General features: G+C 42.4%; 1 protein-coding gene across 3 annotated transcripts in view; it reads right to left on the minus strand.

Moving 5' to 3' along the window:
* The window catches only part of FRAS1 (Fraser extracellular matrix complex subunit 1), a 413,106-nt gene that overhangs the window by 145,569 nt on the left and 244,216 nt on the right, over window positions 1-23,321 (minus strand). For all 3 annotated transcript variants that reach the window (XM_045790212.2, XM_045790198.2, XM_045790207.2), the window contains 7 exons: window positions 14,715-14,867; window positions 14,330-14,476; window positions 8,802-8,948; window positions 5,899-6,039; window positions 4,837-4,977; window positions 3,214-3,351; window positions 283-553 (listed from right to left, as the gene is read on the minus strand). In XM_045790212.2, the coding sequence (XP_045646168.2) occupies window positions 283-553; window positions 3,214-3,351; window positions 4,837-4,977; window positions 5,899-6,039; window positions 8,802-8,948; window positions 14,330-14,476; window positions 14,715-14,867 (1,138 nt within the window). The remainder of the gene's footprint in view (window positions 1-282; window positions 554-3,213; window positions 3,352-4,836; window positions 4,978-5,898; window positions 6,040-8,801; window positions 8,949-14,329; window positions 14,477-14,714; window positions 14,868-23,321) is intronic.

The following is a 23,321-nucleotide window of genomic DNA, read 5'->3' on the forward strand; positions in this document are numbered from 1 at the left end:
AGTTTTGTTTCTGCTGGGCCAAAAATACTGGGTAATTGTCCTAGGAACTTTCCTGTCACATCAGAGAATTACCCATAATTACGTGATAAAATGAAAATGCCTCTAACAGAAGCACACTCTTGGAGCAATTACAGTGAAATGATGACAGGCAGCTGAAAGCGTTGGCGTTTTTGGAGTATCGATCTTCCCCAGAGGAGAAGGGATAGCTATTGAGAAGCGGGGGCGGGGCGCAAAGCACTGACAGAAGGGAGGCAGGAGGAAAACAACAGAACACTGAGTCACCTGGGCTTTTCTTTGCTGTGCACAAAACGCACTTTTTTCTCATTCACATCCTTCCAGCTAAAATGGCCAGCCTTGTCGAGCTGAACCTCTTTTCCTTTCCTTGAGAGCACTAGCTGACCATTGGTGGGAGTGCTCACGACATGGAACTGGAGGTCTTCCACCCTGCCATCTTGGTCTTGGACATTCAGAAGGGGAAAATCCAGTGGCTTCATTGAACCAATTGCAAGGGTGAGAGAACCATTCACATGAAGACTAGGAGTGTATATTTTGCCTGGAAAACATATGAATCCAAAGATCAGACTTGGTACATTAACTAATAAGGTTTTTTTTTTTTTTAAGTAAATAGACTTGTAATGTTCATTCAGAAATGAGACTCTAGGCTATTGTACACCATAAGCCTCCTTCTAATCCAGTGATTCTCACCCTGAATGCATATGAAAATAACATAGATTCTCAATGTTAAAATCTAAATTTCTAGAAGAAAATACAGGATAAAATCTTAGTGATCTTAAATTAGGCAATGCTTTCTTCGATACGACACAAAAAGCATGAGAGACAAAAGAAAAAATTGATAATTTGGACCAAAGTGCTTCAAAGGACACCAGTAAGAAAGTAAAAAAGATAATCCATAGAGTGGGAGAAAATATTTGCAAATTATATATCTGAAAAGGGAGTTGTATCCGAAATATGTATTAAAAAATTCTTACAATGCACTAACAGACAAGTAAACCAATTTAAAATTAGGCAGAGTTTGAATAGGCATTTTCCCAAAGAAGAGACACGAAAGGCCAATAAGTACATGAAAAGGTGCTCAATGTCATTAGTCATCAGGGAAATGCAAATCAAAACCACAATGTGATTCCACTTCATACCCACCATGAAGGACAATAAAAAGTATTCCTGAGGACGTGAAGGAATTAGAAATCGTATTCATTGCTGGTGGGAATATAAAATGGTGCGATTTGGCAGTTCCTCAAACAATTAAACAGAGCTACCCCATGATCCAGTAATTCTACTCATAGGCACACACCCAAGTGAGCTGGACACGTATGTCCACATAAAAACTTGTACGTGAATGTTCACAGCAGTTTTACATAAGAGCCCCAAAGTGGAAGCAACCCAAATGTCCATTAATCGGTGAATGAATAAACAAAATGTGGTATATCCATACAATGGAATATTATTCAACCATAAAAAGAGATGATGTACTGATGCATGTTCCAACCTTGAAAATTTTATTCTTGCCACATGAAAAAAGCCAGACATAAAGCCACATATTGTATGATTCCATTGATGTGAAATGTCTAGTATAGTTAAACCTACAGAGATAGAAAGTCGATCAATGATTGCCAGGGACTGGGGCAAGAGAGCACTAGAGAGACGCTGTTAATGATTATTGGATTTTGTTTTAGGAAGAATAAAATGTCCTGGAATTAGATAGTGGTGATGGCTGCATAACCTTGTGAATATACTAAAAACCACTGAATTGTATACTTTAAAGGGTGAATAATATGGTATGTGAATTTTATCTCAATAATAACAATAAAGAATCATATAGGGACCTAGTAAAACATCACTGATACTTCAGCTGCACCATCAGACATTCTGACTTCGATGTTCTGGGGTGGGCACCTCAGTGATTTCACAAGCTCCTCAGGCAATCCTAATGGGACTTTCAAGTTTGAGAACCACAGCCCTATCCTAATACTTTGATCAATCTGGCCATCAGACCCATTAAGGATAAAGAAAAAAGCAAATGTCTGATACCATTTGCTCGAACAGTACCAGTTAATCTGTAGTGAAGCATGATTATCGGTGGCTTATATTCAGAATTCATGTGAATTATACAAGCTTTGTTTTAAAATTTTACCCTCTCTGTCCATAGGAAACATCTGATGGATGAATATCTGATCACGATGTGAAATGCATCCTGTATCCTGCAAGGTGTTTCACCCGGACTTGAATTGTTAGTGTTTCCTTGTACAAGTAGGTCAGACCGGACAGTTTGGGAATGCCAAGTTTCAAGGGGACTACTTCCACTGTAAGATTACTCTAATGAAAGTGGAATTCATTTTCACAAGTTGACTTGTATTACATCCCAAGGGGAGAAGGCTGACTCTCAAGTACTTGGGGTTTCCACAAGGATCCCAATAAAATGAGCAAAAGATGTCTTTTTCCCATGGGAAGTCTTAATATCTTTAGAGGTCAGAAATTTAGAGACGGAAAACGTGATTGACTGCGGTTGTTAAAATATGCCTCGTGTTATTGATGAAGGACACTCAAAAGCTGAGGAATGCTCAACTATAATATAACTCTCAAGCTTTGTTCAGCTATAAAACTTTGGGGTTCAAAATTATGACTGAATTTAAATTTGCTTCTCTTTTGTTGTTTGAGGTGAAGTGGCCGTTAAGGTGCTGGACAAGACTAGCTCCGTTCCCTTAATACGTCACCTTATTCTTAATGGGAGAGTGGCTTGAAATCTATTTGCTTCAAACATATGACCCTGATGGGGCGGGCTTCTCACACCACTCATTATTTATTTGCAATTTATCTCCAGTATGTCCACAAAGGATGCACCACTGAATCGTGGCATAATTAGCTCTACAAGTTTATATATATGCAAATAAATTATATCTATACATATATGCGTAATTTTCTACAACATAGCTGTAGTTCAGAAACGTAACTAAGCTTTATACCAAATTTCCGATCTGATAGCTGTTACTTTTAAAGCACAGATTCTTTTTCCCAAAGATCTTAGAAGTTGAGTTTCCCCAATGTCCATGTCCTATAAACAATCCCTTATCCTCTGTATTCTTAGAAAGAGAATCGTGCCTTTCATGTCACATGAGCGGCTGTATCTACCAACGCAGCCTTTGCATGGAGAGATTACAGGTTCATACAGCAGAGCATCTGACAAGGAGCACTTACCAGCACATGTTTCATTAGAGTGGGCAGAGAAGCCGGGGACGCAGTTGGAAACACAAAGGCCACTCTTCAAAAAGAACCCGTGGTCACACAGGTGACACTGGTCCCGGCGGCTGCACTGCAAGCATGCCTGAGGGCAGGCTGTCAAAGAAAGGCCATAGTAAATGAGGCACAGCAAAGGCACAGGCAGCCCGCGAAGGCCACCAGCGACAGAGAAATAGAGAATGACAGCACGAGCAACACATGACCCCCAACTGCAGCGACCGGGAGTTCCAACGGTTTCCTCTGGAATTTCACAGGGAGCCGATCTACCCTCAGAAGGAGAGTGAACACAGAGGAGCGCTTTCCCTTTATGCACTGTGATGTGAAAATGTTGCACGGGGACGGATTGTATATTGACTTGTAAGGGAGGTGGTTTACGGTGATTAAGAGCACAGGCCCTTTCTGGGTACCACTCCTCCTCTACCTCTTATCAGCTGTCCACTTTGGGCAAGTTCCTTTAATCATCCGTGCTGTGATTTCTCATCTTAAAAATGGGGACAGTAGTAGCACCTAATGCAAATTACTGTTGGGAGGATGTGTTATAACGTGAAGAGACTAGAACAGGGCCTGGAATACAAAGGGACTCAGCTGCCTACTAACGCCACTGCATTATCATTATTATTATTATTACCATTATTATGACTATTATCTTATATGCAGGACGAGAGCAAGCTCATAAAAGGACCCTAGGATCATTTCTTTGGGTCAAGTTAATAATCAAGTGTTTACTGCCTAATTTTTCTGCTTCCTTAATTGAGATTTTATTATATAGAGGTAGTATAGCATAAAGGGCCCAGAATAGGAATAAGAAAACAGGTTTAATATCTGATTTTATGTTGCCCTGGTTAATACTCCTAAGCCATTCTTTCTTTCTGTCTTTTTTTTTTTTCACTTGTAAAACGGGATTCTTAGTGTCTGCCAAATTTTACCACCAAGTCATTGTGAATATTAAATGAGATGATGCAGATGGAGGAATTTGGTGAAATGTAAAATGCCACGCCAGGTCATGGCTTTATTTTTAAATGTCAGGTTTTCTTCAAAGTGGGGCATATGATATCAAATTTTAATGGAAATGATGAGAATAAACTGCGGAAGCTCTTGTGGATAACCCAATAGACAAGAAGATTAAGGCTTTGGGTTGAACTTTAATGACAAAAGTTCAGTGTATCTCACTAAACTGTCCTCAGAAATCCTACTCAAGGATATTGTGCCAATATCCGGGTCACCCGTAATTTAGTCTACACACTGAAAATTCTGTGCCTGTATCAATAGAGGAGATCCACTCTTAATGGATACCTCCCCTGAGTTCAACATAAGCCTTACATTTCATAAAGACCTGATTTCCATAAAGACCTTTAGAGACAATATTGATTTGTGCAAGAGAGTCGTTGGCCTGCACATCTAATTCTATTTAACCAGCAATTGGCAGGTGTGCACGGGAAGCCATCAATTTCTAAGGCCTAGCTCTCTGGGTTTCCATTCTGCTTCTAATTCAGATTCTCCTTGGTTACCTGAAATCGACACACCTGATTTACTTGTGGCCCTCACTTTTTTCCAGAGGATTCAGCACAGTCTCCGAGTTACCTGCGCATTGGCGAGTTGCATGATCTGCAAAGTACCCCTTCCCACATTCCTGGACACACTGGGCTTCCAACAGGAGATATGGCCCTTCACAGCGAGTGCACTCATGGGGACCTTGGCACTGGAGACAGTGGTTGCCGCAGCCTGAAAGAGAAAAGTCAAACCAACAGAACTGTGTGTAGCCTTCCAAGGGGCTCCTGGGCCTTTTGGGGAGGCAGCGTGAGATGCCAAACAGCAATATGAATTGGTGTGCTGGGCGAAGCAGAAGACAAGGAGTCAGGAGCCAGGCTTCTGGTTCTGACTGCTCTACTTACCAGCAGGGTGTTTTAGGATCAGAGATTTGACTTCTCTGAGCCTTGAATCTCTCCTATAAAATGGGAGTGGATATATTATCCCACTCAGTTTGCTGGGCAAAGATTTAAGTAAATAATGGAACATACTAGGCACACCTAGAAACTACAGTTATTAGCCATTATCATTAGTATTAACTAGGCCATGGTTCTTTTGCTTTGCTCAAGTGTCCATCTTTCCTGACTCACCCTGTCAGTTATCAGTCTCCCAAGAATGCTCCCAGGAGTCCCATCTGTGCATTTGGGGGATGTTGCAGGTCAGAAGATTTTGTGGTGTGAAATCAAGGCTGAGGGGGTGGGGTTCAGAGAAAGGTGGTGGTGAGACATCCGGTACATGCAGGCTTCGGGTGACAGATGGGGAACTAAGACGGTCCTTCCAAGTGCTCAAATGACCAGAGTATACATAGCTTCAGGACTAGAGGACAGGACTGTTTAATGCTCTAGGAAATTCAAAAGTCATCATCAAAACATACCTGTTTATGTGGCCCTACGCCCCCAAGATTCCCATACTGACCTCAAATTTTAGCAAATATCACGTATGGGAGAAGGAGAGAGGAGACATTTTGACCACAACAAAGAAAAGCTCCCAGGAAAGAAACCAGAAATTGGATAAAAAGCCAGGAAGGAAACTTGCCACAGACGCCTTGTCAGAACAGTAAAAATCGGAGGAGGATGGAGCCCAGATGCGAACACAGCAACGGCTCCGGACACTTACTTTTGCAGAGGCCCGAGTCCCTGTAGAAGGCTGGTGAGCACTGCTCCACGCAGGCCCCGTCCTGGAGAACGTAGCCGTCCATGCACTGCAGGCAGTCTGTCCTCAGGGGCCCACTGCACGCATTGCAACTCCAGTCGCACTCTAGGAAGGAAGTCCACGTTAGATCACCTTCACCTGCCCACCCTCAGTCCCAGCGACTAATTTATGAGGATGCTGTCTGCAGCTGCAAGGGGTAAAGTGAGGACGCCAGGCGAGATGTCAGATAAGCGAGCTCTAACGAGGTTTCTGCTTGTAGTAGCCTGAACGCCTCTCTGAGGTTTAGTGTTTCCTAATTATGTTAGACACGGGCATGTACAAGGATCACTCCAGGCTTGTGCAGAGCCTGCCTGTCAGCGGGGCTGCCAAGAAGCCAGGTCAACTTAATCTTAGAGTTCTTGATACCCGTGCCATAGTGTCGTCATGCAAAGCCTGCTCTGCTACAGGGAGGGGCCAATTTGCCTCCACAGACTCAATCTGCACCTCCAAATGCTCCACAGGTAAAGGGAGGTCAGAGACTCAACTAGGAATGCCACTGCTGCCCCCACCGACACCGGCTGCTTGCCTCTCTGCCTCTCTGCCCCTCAAGAATCAGGCGCTGACCCACCCAACAGAAAGAACCAATGATGTTAGAATTAAATGGGGCACCAAGGAACCGTCTGGAAACAAAGGGCTTATGGAAGCAACAGATCTCCTTAGAGCAGAACTGACTCATTTCCATGTTATCCCCTCAGTAAGCACCTATGGAATGCATAGCACTGAAAGGTGGGTAGGAAGTGGGGAGACCCTGGTTTCAAGCGGTTTATGTGCTCATGGGCTCCAACCTTGGATGTGCACCTGTATAATCCAGGATTGTTAGAAATACAGATTTTCTGGCTCAATATCAGAACTACTGACATCATCTCAAAGACTGGGGCATTAGGAAACATGTCGGGGCCACTACTATTACTTCTGTTCTTATGATTATTATAGCTGTTCTGACTGTGGCTGTAGCTGTTAAAGGCCAGGCAATTCCTGCATCCAGAACACTCATGTTTGAGAGCCAAAGTTCCAGCTGGTAAACTAAGTCCTTCATGCATAGAAGGTGGGACAACACCGCAAGGTTAAGTACTTGGGTTTTGAAGACAGCCAAGTCTCTATTGAAGCCATGGCTTAGCCACTGTTTATCTACATGTCTTACACACCTTCCTAAAATTATTTGAGCCTCAGTTTCCTTATCTGTGAGACAGAAATAAGAATAGTACCTATTTCATAAGGCTATTGTGTAGATTAAAGGAAACAATGAATGTAAAGAAGTTAGCACAGTGCCTGGCACATAGTAACAGCTTAATAAATGTTTTGCTGCCGAACTGTTTTTCTCGGAGAACATTCTGCACTCGGCTCCTCCTCATTCCACCCTCCATCCCAGCTGAGAACCGAGGAAACTTCTCATTAGTCACCTTTCTCTTTTTTGATGCAATATTTCTAAGTCCCAAAGAAGCAGGTAAATGTGCAAGACAGTACACGTGCTTCCAAGGAGATTTATAAAGTTAATCTCGCTCATTTATTTGGCTGAATCAGTCCTGAGGGAGAATGACTAAAGCAAAACCTTGAAAACTGCCAGCATAGTTATGAAATCATTTACAACATGGAGGATTTGTGATAATCTTGTTTTTCACCGCAAACTGACAGCCGCTGTTTAGAAGGGAGAAAACAGAAAAGCTTCTGTGGTCTTGAGCACAGAGACCACCTAAGTTGACAACAAGTAGAATTCCTTGGAATGGAGAATATGCGATTTTTGCAAAGCCTTAAAACATCCCAAGCTAACTTGACAGATGTTTGACCTCCATATGTGAGCCCCAGCTTCTTGGGCAGAACTGGAGAGATGGGAGACAAGTGGAATGGAGGGATGGAGGAGGAAAACGGAAGAGAAGCAAGGAAAATCTGGACTTTAACTCTGTTCTCCTTGCTGAGCACTGCCATTTAAAGAGCATAAGACCCAAGAATTCCAACCACAGAGAACAAGGTACTAGGTTTCGGACATTGTTTACTTACAAACTCCTTGAGCACAGGGACTGTGTCTTTACTCCTTTAACTTTGTTAAACAGAGATGAACAAATGAGATACGACCCCTGTCTTTTTTTTTTTTTTTTAAGATTTTATTTATTCGAAGCAGGACCCCTGCTCAGCAGGGCTCCATCCCAGGACCCTGAGATCATGACCTGAGCCGAATGCAGACGTTTAACTGAGCCACCCAAGTACCCCAAATCCTGTCTGCAATAAGCTTAGAGTTTAGCAATCTAGACTTGTAAATGCAAGTGCCTCTAGGTCCCAGGAAGGTAATGCAAATCTCTGAAATAGGCCTGGTGTGATAGAAGAGGGAATGGCGGGGACTGTAGTGATCTGAAGACACAAAAGGGACAACAGCTACTCATCTCCAACTGACTGTTGCATTATGGCAATGCAAATCCAGGATTGCCAGATCATCTGACTTTTCCAAAAGAAACAGAAAATCTCAATTTTTGTACGTGAAGTCTTCTACATTTTAAAATGCATTAAGTAGAAATTTTATAACACTAGAACATTAAGTGGGCCAAAAAAAAAAAAAAAAAAAAACCCTGCATGTTTTGGACCAAATCCATCTGGTCTGCCACCTCTGGTCTAGTTACTAATACCTTGCACAATATCTGGCACATAGTAGGCGCTTGAAAATATTTTCTTAAGAAAGAAATTACATACTTGCATTCATAATACATGATGACTTCTTGCAATCATCAGAGAAAGCTGAAACATGTGATGGTATTTTCCCTATGTGGGAGATTAGACACCGACAGTAAAGGGAGATCTCTGAGGAAAAGAATCATTGCACAGTTCTGGAAGAGCTTTACCTTTGCAAATCTTGGTGGAGAAGTCAAGATAGTACTGTGGGGCACAGCTCTCATACTGACATTCCCCAAAGAGCAGGACCTTGTTTGGATCTCGGCAGGAGGTACAGCTGGCCTGTGAATCACAGCTTCCACAATGCGCTTCGCATGCTGAGCAGACAGGAAGAGAAAATGACCAGATAATTACAATTGCAAATACTGAAGCACTGATCAAACCTAGACAGATGCTACAAAGGAGCAAAGCCCTGCTCCAACCTGGGCTTTAATTATGGCTCCTAACCCTCCCCTGTGATCAACAGAAACAGAAAATGTTACTCTTATTTTCCAAAATAAAAGAAAGGATCATCTTATTTTCCAGAGAAGATAAATTATAAACCCAAGAATGGAAATCCCACATCCAAGTTGTCCTGTGATTCAGCAACAGAATTTATACTTACTCCAAGATCTTTGGAATAATACTCCAGAGATGAATTTGAACCTTAACTGCTTAAGGAATCAAGTGCCCAATTGTTCTGATGTGGATTCAGATTTTTGAGGATTGCCAAGATTAAAACTGGACATCAACTTTATTGTGAAGCTCAGGAAATCCCATATTTTAAGTCACAGAGGACTTTAAGAAGGCCTGGCTTACTGATTCGCCCAGTTGTAATTCTCAGCTGTCACTTAATTCAGGCATTCAGGGATGATCCCCAAATTCAGTCATGCTTCCATCTTCCCTAACCCAACAACTGGCATTTCTCTATCTCCTCAGGTGTCCATGTTAGAAACCTTGCAGGCTATCTTGACAAGCACCCTTTCTCTCATTCCTAATCCAATCATTCATTGGATTCTATTTATTCAAATTTTCCTACATAATTCCCAGAATTTTTTGCTTCTCTCCATATCTACACGTGCCAATACATCCAAGCCATCATCATCTCCTACTGGACTACTATCATAGCCTCCTAATTGGTTTCCCCTTACTAAGTTTGACTCCCTTACATTCTATTTTCCATGTATCCATAAGAGTGATTTTTAAAATTCATACTGCTCAGGTTTCAGAGGACACTTTCATCTATAAACTCATATCTTTCTTCAACCCTGGAAAATTTCCAGCCATCAATTCTGCAAATATCACTCCTCCACCATTCCCTCCATTCCTTCCACCCAGAAATCTTAATACACATATTTGAATCCTCTCAATATACTCTCCAAGTTTCTTGTCTTTGACTCTTATTCTTCAGTGACTTCTTCAAGAAGGTCTCCCCCAACTCTCCAGTCTAGAGCAAGTCTCCCTGTCACTCCTCTTATAGCACCCCAGACATTTCATGCATGCCATACATAGTAATTTTCATTACAAGGATTATTTAACTTCTGTATCCTTTAAGCTATAAGCTTCATGAAGACAAAGACCAGGTTTGTTTTGTTCCTTGCAATAGTGTCCAGCACCTACCTAGTTATCTTTCATATTGCAGGTGTTCAATAAACACTTGCACATAAATGAAAGAAGCCAGATATTGTAATTATATATATATATATATACACACACAAACACATATATATATATATGTATATATATATATTAAAACACTAGCATCTCTGCCTCATTCTGAAATTTTCTTTAAGTACGTATCACAGGAAAAATCCAGAGAATGAGCTAGATTTTTAGAGTTTTAGATCTAAGGGATATCAAAGTGTGTGGCACAGGGCAGGAAAATTACCTCCTGGTAAAAATAAAAAGGAAGTCCTCTTGTTTCACCTACAAGAAATGTCATTGATATAAAATATTCATTAGAATATGTAGATTGGTAATTAAAGATCCTAGAAAAATTCTAGACTGGATTTTCAAACAGATGGTTTGAGAATAATAAGAAAAGAATATTTTAATTTTTGGAAACAGGTGAAATTAAACTTCCTTTTTTTTGGCTAGAATTTTTACACATGGGGTATCTTAATTTTGACAAAGGGTTTGACAAAAATCTCAAAGAGAAACCTGTAAATACAAAACTGAAGTGGGGTCTAGGAGTTGTAGGTGCATTTGAAAATGGTTGAAACTCATCCTCAAAAAGTTACCAGTAAAGCTTTGTAATTAGTAAAAGAAATGTCCTTAGTAGAATATGATGATGAAGTTTCACTTTTCACTTGATCAACATTTTTATTAATAACTTTTAATTACAACAAAGAAATCGTGCTAATGATATTTAAATATGCCACATACACCTAATAGGAGACACACATAGTCTAATTTCACCAGCTGGAAGAAAAACTCAAACTCAGTTTTAGCCAGTTGAAGCAACAAACTAAAAGTCATCCAATAAAATGAGCAAAACTGTAGGTCCTGCATTTATTTTCTATAACCAATTGCACAAAGAAAGAATACAGCACACCTGTTCAGAGTAGTTCCTATAAAAAAATTATCTAAGAATTCTAGTTGATTAAAAGCTTATTAGAGGTGTGATATGGCTACTGAAGAAACTAACACAATCTCAAACCGAAGGGCCTTCATATAACCTAAATGTCAGCTGGGTCCCCCTGCTTGACCTACAGCTGCAAAATGAAGCCCGAATGCCAATCCCTCCGCCTAGAGTGACAGGACCATGCCCCGTCCGGAGAGCTGGGAGCTTCTTAGAGTTTACGTCCTCAAGCATCCATGTACATTCTTATTCTTGAACCCTTCCATGCAGTCTTTGATTCACCCTCGGTACCTCAAAGTATAACTCAGCCCCTCTACTGGCTTCCAAAACAAATGGATTCCTGCCAAACACCGTGAAAGGTTAGGAGACTATATGGAGATTTGGAGGGATGCAGCGGTGTCACACTGACGAGCAGGGAGCTCCCACCATGCCTACCTGAACCGTTCTTCCTCATTCATCGAACCCCTCATCTCTCACCAAGGCAATCCGCAAATGACCTTGTCTTAGAGCAATTCTGCACATTCCAAAGCCCCTTGGGTTCTCAGCTTCCATCTCCAAAGACATGTGGGCAAGGAGCATTTTCTCCATCTTAGAATATTCAGACCACACACGATATTAGTCACGTTGCTGCTATCACATCTGGAGTCCCAGGTGCAGTTCTCTGAGGTCCCGGACCCCAGAAAGTACCAAGAGGACAGTGAAGACAGTGGTAAGTGGACCAGAAACCAGTGAGGGAAGCAGAGATGTACTTCATCCATGAAGGGGGAAGGAACCTGACAGCTTAGGAAGTGCACCTTCGCGCTGAAATAGGCCTGTTTTCTACCGCAGCTCTGAGAGAGGCTCATGCATTTCTGCTCAACTACTCCGTTGGCTCCAGTTTTGCCTGGAGCAGCAAAGTGCAAGCAGGGAATGATCGTTAATTTCAAACTGTGGAAGGCAGTCAGGTGAATGAGGAAGGAGACTTACTCTGTCTTGCTCCAGAGGGGAGTTCTAGGGCCCATGAGAAAGAACCATCAAATAACTAAAGAACTACCAACCCCTCCAATGGACCTGGCTTCCTTCCTCACCTGTCGAAGTCTGTGAGGGGGAGTGAGAAAGAATCCCTGGATCGGGTACAAGGTTGGCTCTGGCCACCCTGGAGTTCTCCTCCTCCCCTCCGAAGCACCACGGTTTCAAGTACTGGAAACCTCATTTATCATCTCTTTTTTAAAGTGCCTGCCTCAACTGATTATCCTTGAATTTTAGAGCTCAGTATGTAACTTCTAAAAGTTTCTGTAGCCAGCATCCAGACAGTTCTCCAGCTCTTACTTTCTTCTATAATATGGTTATTAATGCCTCCCCTCAATACTGGTTATATTTCCTTGAAAGCCCTTTACTACACCATTTCTAAAATTGTCAGGCCTATAATTGTCTATAATGTCTATAATGTCTATAAATGTCTATAATGATGAGCATTAGAAAGGAACATTGTTTTTTTTTTTTTTTTAACATACTAGAAACTCAAATATCCCAACTTAAGGGCGTGCTTTATTCAATCTTCGAAAGAATGAAACGAAAGCTTTAGCAAAGGACTAAAGCTAGGAGATTCTTAATTTTACTGAAATAGTCTATGAAATCCTATTTACATGGCAGCATAACAAATGCATGTGGGCGGAGATCACCTTGCACCAAGGCCAAAGCTTCTCAGAAGGACATATTTCAATGCGACATTTTTTTGTCATCTATACACCATACAAAAGATTCTATTTCTTCTTTTGAACTTTTATTTCTGTGATTCCACTGCTATGAAGAACCTCATAAATCTCAGTCACTATTTCTCCACCAACACTCTCTTGCTCTTGAACAGAACATGCAAGTATTTCATTCGTGTCTCTTGTGTTAGAGAATCTACAGATGCTGGGAGACAGTTGATATATACTAAGCAAGGTTTTTGTTATAAAAGCAAAGACATTTTTCATGGGTCCAAAAAGGGTTTTTTTATCTCTGGTATCTCAACGGGTGATACAAAATGATGAGCTGCACATAAATTCATTTCAAAAGCAAATCTTTGCAAGCATCTCAGTAAACTAACAGTAATATCTATCTTTCTACCTATAAAATATAACTATATTAAGCTGCTTGATTTGCCTCTCATTCTGGATGAGGCTGATGATAACGACAATAACCAATCTATACTGAAATTTAGTCTCTGCTGGGGTCCATGCTAAGCACAAGAACATTAGATGTAGGTTCCATTATAATCCCCCTTTGACAGAAAAAAGAAACCAAGGTCTAGTAGTTAATACACTTGCTCAACGCAAAGCTGGTGAGTGGCAGGTAGGGTCTGAACGAGTCCAGAGCCCACCTCCCTAACCACCAGGCTATAATTCCTTCAATATGGTACTTCCTAGGACATAAAAACCAGCACAGTATTTGTTAGCTGTCATTTTCAAAAGGAAAAAGTGTAACAAAATGTTTTTGCAAATGACACTTCAGTGATTGAAATAAAGTAAGCCGCCTCAGCATATCTCAAAAAATGTTCCTTCATCTGTGAAGGATTTCCTCATATCTACTCAGATTTGCCCTTTCCCTAATTTATCCTAACTCTCTGTTTGTGCCTGACACAGGTAATTAATCATATTTTGACTTATTTGAGAAATAAGACATCTATACAAGTAACTCTCATGCAAGACAAAAGAATGACGGTTTGAACAGAAACCGAATGCTTTGTAGCATGTCAAGCCTTGCACATTGTCAATATTCAACAAATACATACAGAAAACAAATTAAATCCAGACACGTGCTTAGGTCATTGCTTGTGTACTAGAACGAGCTCCACTCTGCTCAGGATCTTGGAATTGAATTGCTGAGGATAAAATAGGCCAAGACTTTTATTTTTAAAATGAGATAACCAGAGAACAGAGAAGCTAAATGACTGGCCTAAGATCACACGGCTGGCACTTGCAGAGGAGATCCCCGAGCCTAGCACTTCCCAGTGAGACTGATGTCTGCTAATGGCCTCCATATGCCTGTATAGATTAACTTTCTTTTATAAAAATAGAGGCTATCAAGTGAGACTATAGAAGCAAGAACTTCATATTTCCTTCAATGACTCCAGAAGAGCAGGAAAGGAGAGAAAGTTCATTTTTAAAAACCTACGCTGACAAGCACGGCTGTCATCGAGATAGTGCCCTGGGAAGCAGGCGGTGCTGCAGGTGCCAAGGTGGGACAGAACGAGGTCGGCATCACACGAGGTGCAGGAGAAGGGTCCTGTGCCCTGGCAGGTTCTGCAGGAGGAGTGACATTCTGCAGAGGGAAAAGAGACACAAAGAGAACCTATGTAGCCAAAACTCCTTTCCAAAGCAGCAGCCCGAGAGGTGTTAATAAAAGCCCCAACTGAGAGCGTTAGCTGGTCTAGTTTATTGTCCCACAGCGTGCTCCCCGCCTCCCCTCTCTCTCTGGGGAAGTTCCAATCCTCTCCCGCTACTGCCCCCAAGAAAAGCTCATGAGGCACCGCCAGCTCCTGTGTCCGGCACGTACTCACTTTTACAAGCTCCTCTGTCTGCGTAGAATCCAGAAGGGCAGTCAGGCACACAGTGGTCCCCCAGCAGCAGGTGCCGGGCATTCTGGCAGCTCAGGCAGATGCTGCCGGTGTGCCGGAGATCAGCGGCACAGTGCCGGCACAGAGGATGGCAGTCTGGGGGGGGGGGGCGGGGAAACAGAAGGCACAAGGTCTCGTCACTACACCAGAGGGCAGAAGGGACGGCAATTACCCCGCTGCAGCGCAGACATCAGGAGAGCAGCCCAAAGGCAGGACACCCCAGGAAAGGAGACGTTTAGGACCTGCACAAACGGTGCATTTGAGGTTTTTAGCAAATGGCCAGGCCCAGCACAGCTATTAAGTTTTCATCCCTTTTCAACTGAACGACCTTCAAGTACTAGAACGGCATGTGATAGATTCTTACCCGGAGTATAGAGAGAATTGTCGGACCAATAGCAACAGTACAGCCAATACTATCAACACCTCCCCCAAGAGTTCTGGGAACTCTAGCCCAGCATGCCCCCTGCACAGTGCTTCTGAGGGGGGCATGGTGCTCTCCACAAGCTGCCCTCCCAGGAATTTGGCCTTCCAGAGTCAGCACACCAGTCTCGGGTGTTGATATGGAGGGGTTGGGGTTAGATAAGTGGGCTGAGTCGGTGGAAAATTTTAGTCTTCAAATAGAGGTGAAGTTACAAAGAAGAGTTGCGAGCTGAAAAGTCATTTTCATGACCCAATACATAATTCACAGAAGCTTTGTTTATAAGTTGTGATTAAAGCTCTAAGACAAATGATCCGGTACAGCCAGCACGGTCTCTCGTGCTCGCCCATGTAACAGTCATCCTTCCCTTCAAGAACCCGACTGCATTCAGCTTCCGTCCTCTGCCTATTTTAAGTGGTAATCGCCCTTCAGGTCCTGTTTGCCTCCTCCATCCCAAAGGCAGAAGAAAATCCACAAATCCTGATTTACCCACCAAAATGAAAAAGGAGTCAAGGCCTAGGAAATGAAGTTACAGCTGTAACCACAGGCCTTTCCCTCGTTCCCTGTAGGATTCAGAGCCCTGTCTGCACTTGCTAATGCACCACTCAGGGACCAGATATGGCCTCTTTGGCTCAGAGTCTTGTAGATAGAGATTGTGATCTCGAGCAATGTTTAGATGAAAAAAATTCTTGTCAGTGAAACAGATGGCCTGTCCCCTGAAATATGTTAACACAGGTCTTTTTCTCTATACCTCTCTATACCCTCAGCGATACTTTTGTAACTGCTGACCACCTGAGACGTGTTCCCTGCAGAAGTGGGTCTCAGTCCCACACCCGCACCCACTCATCCCCACAAGGAGCCATTTGAGGACCTGCACAGCCACTCCAGAAGTTGAGCCGAGTGTCCTCCTCAGAATGCCAACTCTTCTTGTGGGCACACAAACGAACAGCCCCTGCCCGTTCTCTGAACTTTGGGAGTTTCAAGTTACGGGCAGCCTTTCGCCCATATTAGGAACAATTCTTGATCTCCTAAGAGCAAAATTAATCCTCATTACAGACCTTTGGTAAATTATAAAAGAAAACGATGTCTGCATTAAGAGAAAGAGGATAGAAGGCTACTTCCCCCGACTTAGTGTAAGGTTTCCGCACAATGTTCTCTTTTTCCTGTGCCCTCCTCACAGTGCCAGGAGCTAAAGGGGAGATTCAGAAAGCTTTGAAAGTTGCTGGAGCAAATGGAGGTGACCGTGTTTTATGATTACCTGAATGAGGAGGTACCTGCGAGGGTTGGAAACCTGAGAAACATTACTGATTCAAGGCTCCATTATTTGAAAAGTCACAGCCTCTTCCTCTTTCAAGCCAGTGCTTACAGAGAGTCCTGGGCTCAGGCATGCATCAACAAGATCTGCAGGTGTTCGGTGGTCTAAAAGCTAGTTGCATCTAACTGAAGCTTTCTCTAGTGTGCAATTAGAGGAATGAAAAAGAATAATCACCAAGGGGATGCTTTGAAGAGAAAGTAAGAAGATCTCTGGAGTACTTTGTGGGTACAATAAATAAATATTTATGAATCTGTCTGATCTTGGGGATCTCTAGAAGCCGCTGAAATGAGTGTAATGTGCATTAATTACTACTGAAGGAAGCTAGAGCTAGGCTAGGACGCTCCTCTCCGCTCTCATGGCAGCTGCTTGTAAACCCTGTCTCCAGGCATCATCCCAACCCTCCGCCTCCTCCCAGGTTATTCTGTCTTCTACTTCATTCAGCCCCTCAAGCACAACCTTCCCCGTCAGCCTCAAAACATCTTTCTTTACCCATTTTTATCTCATTTCTTCTCTCACAGGATGAAATGGCTAATTCCTTTGCCCACATTCTTGATCCAATTTTCAACATTATTAGAACATCATTTCAGCATTATTGCATTTTGTACCCCATCTCTCTTCACTCTCCTTGACCTCAACCTCTGAACAGGCTCTGCATTACCAATGCCTCCAAAGCTTTTCTCTACAACCACACCGCTGTCTCTCACCTTCCCCTCATCATCCAACTTCCCTGCCTCCCTAACTCCTCAGCTTGCTGGGATCTGCCTTCAACCTCCAGGAGTCTGCTGTGGTTTTGCCTTGAAAAGGTCTCTGACCACCTCTTATGACCAAATCGAATGGCTTCCTCTAATTCCTAACCTACGGGAGATCCCTACAACACACGACAGCCCTGGCTGCCCTCCTCCTTGACCCCCCCATCCTCCTTTAGTTTGCTTTATCCTGGTGCTCTTCACGGCCAGGTCCTTGTTCTCTGCCATTGCCTGCCTGATAAATGTAGACATTCCTCACAACCTCACCTTCTGCCATCTCCTAATCAAGTCCCATCCTCTGAAGGTCCTAAACTAGACAAGGCTGTTTGCATCGTACTTTGGTAGACAGCTACTAGAAGCCAGCGGAAAGGGCTCAAGAGTCTCAGAGACTCCAAAATCACTCGAGGCCTCTACCTCTCTTCATGGCTCCATGTGAAGCCTTAAGAAGGTACTGCATCAGTTGCCAGACATATCACGTTGCATGACGGAGTACCCAGAAGCAAGTAGAAGTCAATAAATGGCACCTGAAAATATAAAACAATCAACTGCAGGTTTCCCAAAGCACCACATTAATGCAAGGAAGTTTCAAGTTTTACCTTATACATGAGACTGTAACTACCCGAGTCTGGAAGTTGGGCTCCCTCTTTTTGTTCATGACCTGAATTCATTCCTTATTCATTCATCCATGGTTTAAAAAGTCATACTGAACACCCAGTCCTATGAATAGATTCATTCCAAAACAACAAGCTAAGGGAGCCCATGTGAATGCATTCATGCAAACCTCCCTTCCCAACTCTCTCATTTACAAGCCCCCAACAGAAGACCACTGAAATATGCTCTGAAACCCTGCTCTCAAGTCAGTCTGAAGGTTGAATGACTTTTCTTCAACCAACCAGAAAAGAAAAATAAACTCCTACAACCTAGGAAACACCTCTGTCCTAGAGAGAATTCTTTGGGAGAGCTCAAAATGAGTAATGATGTGCAGGGAAAGAAGCCAGAAATCAGAGCAAAAAGGGCTTAAGGATTAATACCTGTGTTCTGACTTACAATCAGAAAAGTATGGTTCCTGAGAGCAGAGTACAGAACTCAGGGGTGACAGGTTACAAGTGGCCTGTCCCATTGGGTACCACCTGTAAGCAAGTTTCAGGCTCAAGCCTGGGGGGCCCCTGAGATCTTCTGCCCAGAAGAGGGGCTGAGCGTGGCTCTGACAAGAACCTTGAGGTTTTGTTTTTCTGAATACAACGTGAGCCATGGAAGAAAATATGAAAAACATTTTTATAAATATAAATAAACATAAACACCACCCTAAGTAGCCCTTTCAGAGTAAATAACTATTGACGTTGACATTTTTCTCTTAGTAGTTCTTTTTCTACATACTTTTACATACATAGCTTTTTACATAAATGAGATTATATTAAATGTTGTCATATAATATCTTTTTTTTTTACTCAATACCATCAGCATTTCCACATGTCATGAGGCACTCTTTGTAAACATCATTTTAGGGACTACATAATATCCCAGCTTTGAATAAATAATCAAGAAACTTGTACTTTTCATATATAGCTGACCCTTGAAAAACTAAGTGTTGGGGCACTGACCCCTTGCACAGTCAAAAATCCATGTATGGGGCGCCTGAGTGGCTCAGTCATTAAGCGTCTGCCTTCGGCTCAGGGCGTGATCCTGGCATTCTTGGATCGAGCCCCACATCAGGCTCCTCCACTGGAAGCTTGCTTCTTACTCTCCCACTCCCCCTGCTTGTGTTCCTTCTTTCGCTGCCTGTCTCTATCTCTGTCAAATAAATAAATGAAATCTTTAAAAAAAATTTTTTAAAAATCCATGTATAATGTTTGGCTCCCCCAAAACTTAACTACTAATAGCCTACTGTTGACTGGGAGCCTTATTGATAACCTAAATAATCAATTAATAAACATTCTGTAGGTTATAGATATTATATACTGTATTTTTACAATAAAGTAGAGAAAAGAAAATCTTAAAATCATAAGGGAAAAAAATACATTTACCATATTGTACTGAATTTATTTTTAAAAATCTACATATAGATGGACCCATCAAACCTGTGTCCGTCTAGGGTGAACTGTACTTAAACATTTACACCCAATTTGTCCACTTCTATAATTGAGGCCCTGATAAGACTTCTGTGCATTTTAGAATAGCTCCCAAAAGACATTGTCAGGAATACAATTCAAATTTTTTAAAGTTTTTAAAAAAATCTTGTTTATTTATGGGGGGGAGGGGCAGAGGGAGAAGGAGAAAGAAACCCAAGCAGACTCTGTGCTGAGTGCAGAGACCGACACTGGGCTCAATCTCACCACTCTGAGATTATTACCTGAGCCAAAATCAAGAGCTGGAGGCTTAACCGACTGAGCCAGCCAGGCACCCCAATTCATATTATTATTACAACTTATATTTATTGAGCTCGGAATATATATCAATATATTTATAATAAATGTATAATCTCATGCATAGTCTGCAAAAATGCAGTAGGTGATGTTATTATCCCCATTTTAAAGATGAAGAGACGGAGACTCAGAGGTTAAGTCATTTGCTCACACATGTCATATTCACACTGACTCCAGAGCATGTACTTTTAACCACTACAGGCAGGAAAACAATGTAAAATTCTTAATAGGTATTGCAGATTCCATTCCAGAAAGTTTGTAACAGTTTACATTTCCAAGAGTCACTCATGAGACTGTTTCCTCATAACTCGGCCTGCGCTAAGGAACTGAAAAATAGTAAAACAACCTTGGTTAATTTGGTTGGTGAAAACTGCAGTTACATCATTGTTTACATTTATACTTCTTTTATCATAAGTGAGGCTGAGCATTAAAAAAATCTTTCAAACAACAAAAATGGTTTAACTGTCTACTGTAATCATACAGCTTTCAGTATGGTCAGGAAAAACAACCCTGCATATATAATTAGAATTGAGTAAGAAATGTGTGTAATCAAACAATAATTTGAGATATCAACCAATGAGTTCTTTGTCATCCATGGTAAGTAACCACCGCCCCCTGCCCCCAGAACCAGGAAGCATGGGCCGTCATGTGCTCGCACAGAAAGTTATCAGAATCAGATCTAAAAGATACCATAACCACAGAGCTCAGGGAAAAGATGAAAGGTGGAAGGAAAAACAAACCTGAATGTGCACTGGAGCTAATGGACCCAGGCCCTGCACCACCACTACAATCCCTACACTCTCCACTTCTGTGCCCCAACCCAGAAAAACCCTTCCATCTGGAGAGGAAGAAGGGACAGAGAGACCATTCACCTTACCCTTGCCCTCCCCTCCCACGGAACAGGTTGGAGGCAGCTAAGTGGCATATTCGACAATCCGACAGTGAAGTGGACTTGGGCTGTGCTTCTCGCCTTCAAAGCGTTTTCTCCGAATTGAGACCTGTGCCACAGGCCAGTAGAGATGGTGGCCACAGCCGGATGAGCAACAATAGAGTGTATGGCAAACACTGAGAGGCAGGACTGCCACGAGATTGTTACGAACCCTTTGTAAAATGCTAATGGGTAAGGACCAAGGTGCCATGGAAGTCTGTACCAGGGCTCCCGACTCAGTCTAGGGACGGGGAAGGCCTCCTAGACAGGGTGGAGCCACGAACCCTGCGTGGGGGTTAGCTGCAAGAGGAGCTGGGCTGGGTGAGAGGGTTTGGAAAGGTTCCAAGAAGAGGGAAAACTTAGGCAAAAACCAGGCAGCCCAACAGAACAGGATGCCTTTAAGGAACTGAGAGAAGTTCAGCATGGCTGGATCCTGAAGAGCATAGAAAAGAGCCACTCAGGACCCGGCTGTACCAGTTTTAGAATACCATGAAAGGGAGCATGTATTTTATCCTAAAGGCAATTGGGAATGGGTTTGTGTGTGTCTATGTTCTTTGCCAGTCTATTTACAGAGGTGTCTGTGTGTTTATTACAGATTTAAATGAGAAATTGTTGGATGGAAGATAACTAGTGATGAGCGAAGACACGAGAACCATAGCAAAGCACCAACAATCCAAGAAAACCCTGACATACAGCAGCTCTCAATAGGAATCTTGCTGGGGAGGGGACAGGGATCTCTATCGTTCTTTCCCCTCCTCTCCCCCCATTATGTATAGAAGACCCTCTCTGTTCATAATATCCCCCTGCTGAACTGTTCTCATGAGGCTTGTGCTAGACTAGGCATATTAAGAATACTATAACATAAGTACATGAAAGCTGTTGGGACCAGGAATGAAGATCTCGGGTTTCCTTTGAGAAGGAAGGCCAACATACCAGTGGTTTGTCTTTCAGGCATGACCTGGGAAGACCTTTTCACAAATTGTCAGCCTCCAAAATACCTTTAAAATTTAAAACAAAATAGAATTTGGCTAAATCAGTAGGACCTAGTAGGTAGCCCCCACCTATTTGTTGAATGAAAGAAAAAAAAAAGGTCACTGAAGTCAAAATCCTAGGAAATTGTAGGGAATTTGGAGGCTCGTGAAAAGGTCAATGTGGATTGCATCTCCTAGTTTTCAAAATCGACTTCAGGCCAAGACAAAGGGCACTGCTTGGCTATGTATGTGACAATTTACAACTGTCTTGTCAGTAGGATTTTAGATAATGGAAAGAGAAATTTCCCCACAGCCAGCCAAATGTATGAAGTACACACTCGACACATAATTAAGAGGTGGTATGAGCCCCATCTCCAGGCACCGCAGGAGATGACTATGTGTTCCGGGGAACTGCTTGGACACCAGTCACTTCATGCGTAGTGAAATCTATACACCTATTTTCTAAGACTTAAGCTGATTTGGAGGCAACTCTTGCATTCTTCCTGGTAGGTGGTGACCGTCTGACCAATCCTAATTCAGACCTTTGCTGGACCCACACTATAGGAACACAACTGTCAGAAACTGTGTCCTTAAAATGGCAGCGGTATCCTTAGAGGCCAACACACTACAGAGTGAGCTCCCCTATAATCCTTCTTACCCCACCTTCCATGCCCGTCCCCACCCCCCTCAGGTGACATTTGGAACAATTTCACAGGATACACAAGAGGAAGTTTATACTGTCACTGCCTAATTGGAACCAGGGCTGCAGTTACTATAATAGGGGAATTGAGTTTCCAACCCACCAATCTAGCCGCCCCTGCAAGGATTAACGTCCCATCCTAAAAGCCCCATCTCTAAGGTAAGGCATTTGCATCTGACCTTGCTGTCTGCAATCAAAAAACGGAGGCTAACCTCAAATATGTCTAAATGGTGAATGTGTATCCATTAATTGCTTAAAAACAGCGCCTATTCCGGAGGCCGTCTCTCTGAGTCCTAGCTTTGCTACTCAGTAAGTAAATCCTTATTTGTCACGATTTCAATTATAGTGAAGAGTCTTTAAATATAAGACTCATTAAGGGTGACAAGGAAAGAAGAGAGACCCAGGATATGTTTATGTGTAGCCTGTTTCGGATTACTGGTATATAATAAGCGTGTGGTCTGGGGAGGGCAGATGGAATCCCAGTTGTTTGTATGTGTGCCTGCTTGCTAACGAACCCAGTGAATTAGCACTTTAAACACACAAATTAATGAACACATTACAAGGGAGACTGGAAATGGAGTATTAGCTTGGCTGAAATAAATACATTTCTTGTTTTTAAGCAAGCAGAGGATTCCATTTGTTTTCTAAATATGCACAGCATGCAGACATGCTAAAAATTTAAAGAGATAAAAAATAATGTTTTGACTCAGCAGCTGTAATACCCTCTCATATGTCACCCTGCAGCTGTAAGGAAATTACATGTGGTCATCACTGTGTGATGCTTTCTTCAAATCACAAAGGCTCTGCTTCGAGGATCAGTGAGGATTACCCACAATCATGATGGATGGGAGCACACGGCAGTGAAATGACTTATTTCACGTCTTTGGAGCAAAGTCAAAAAAGCTTGAAGATATTAAAGTAAATGTGTACTGTCGAAGCAATGGCTTTGGATGTTGGTTTTATAGGGCAGTGACTCCTTAGCTGATAAATAATGACCTATAAAGACAAATTTAGACACACAGTGAGTTTTTAATAATGTCCTGTCAGTC

Source organism: Ursus americanus, chromosome 8 (assembly GCF_024610735.1).
Source record: "Ursus americanus isolate L20-20 chromosome 8, mUrsAme1.1.p, whole genome shotgun sequence".
NCBI lineage: Eukaryota > Metazoa > Chordata > Mammalia > Carnivora > Ursidae > Ursus > Ursus americanus.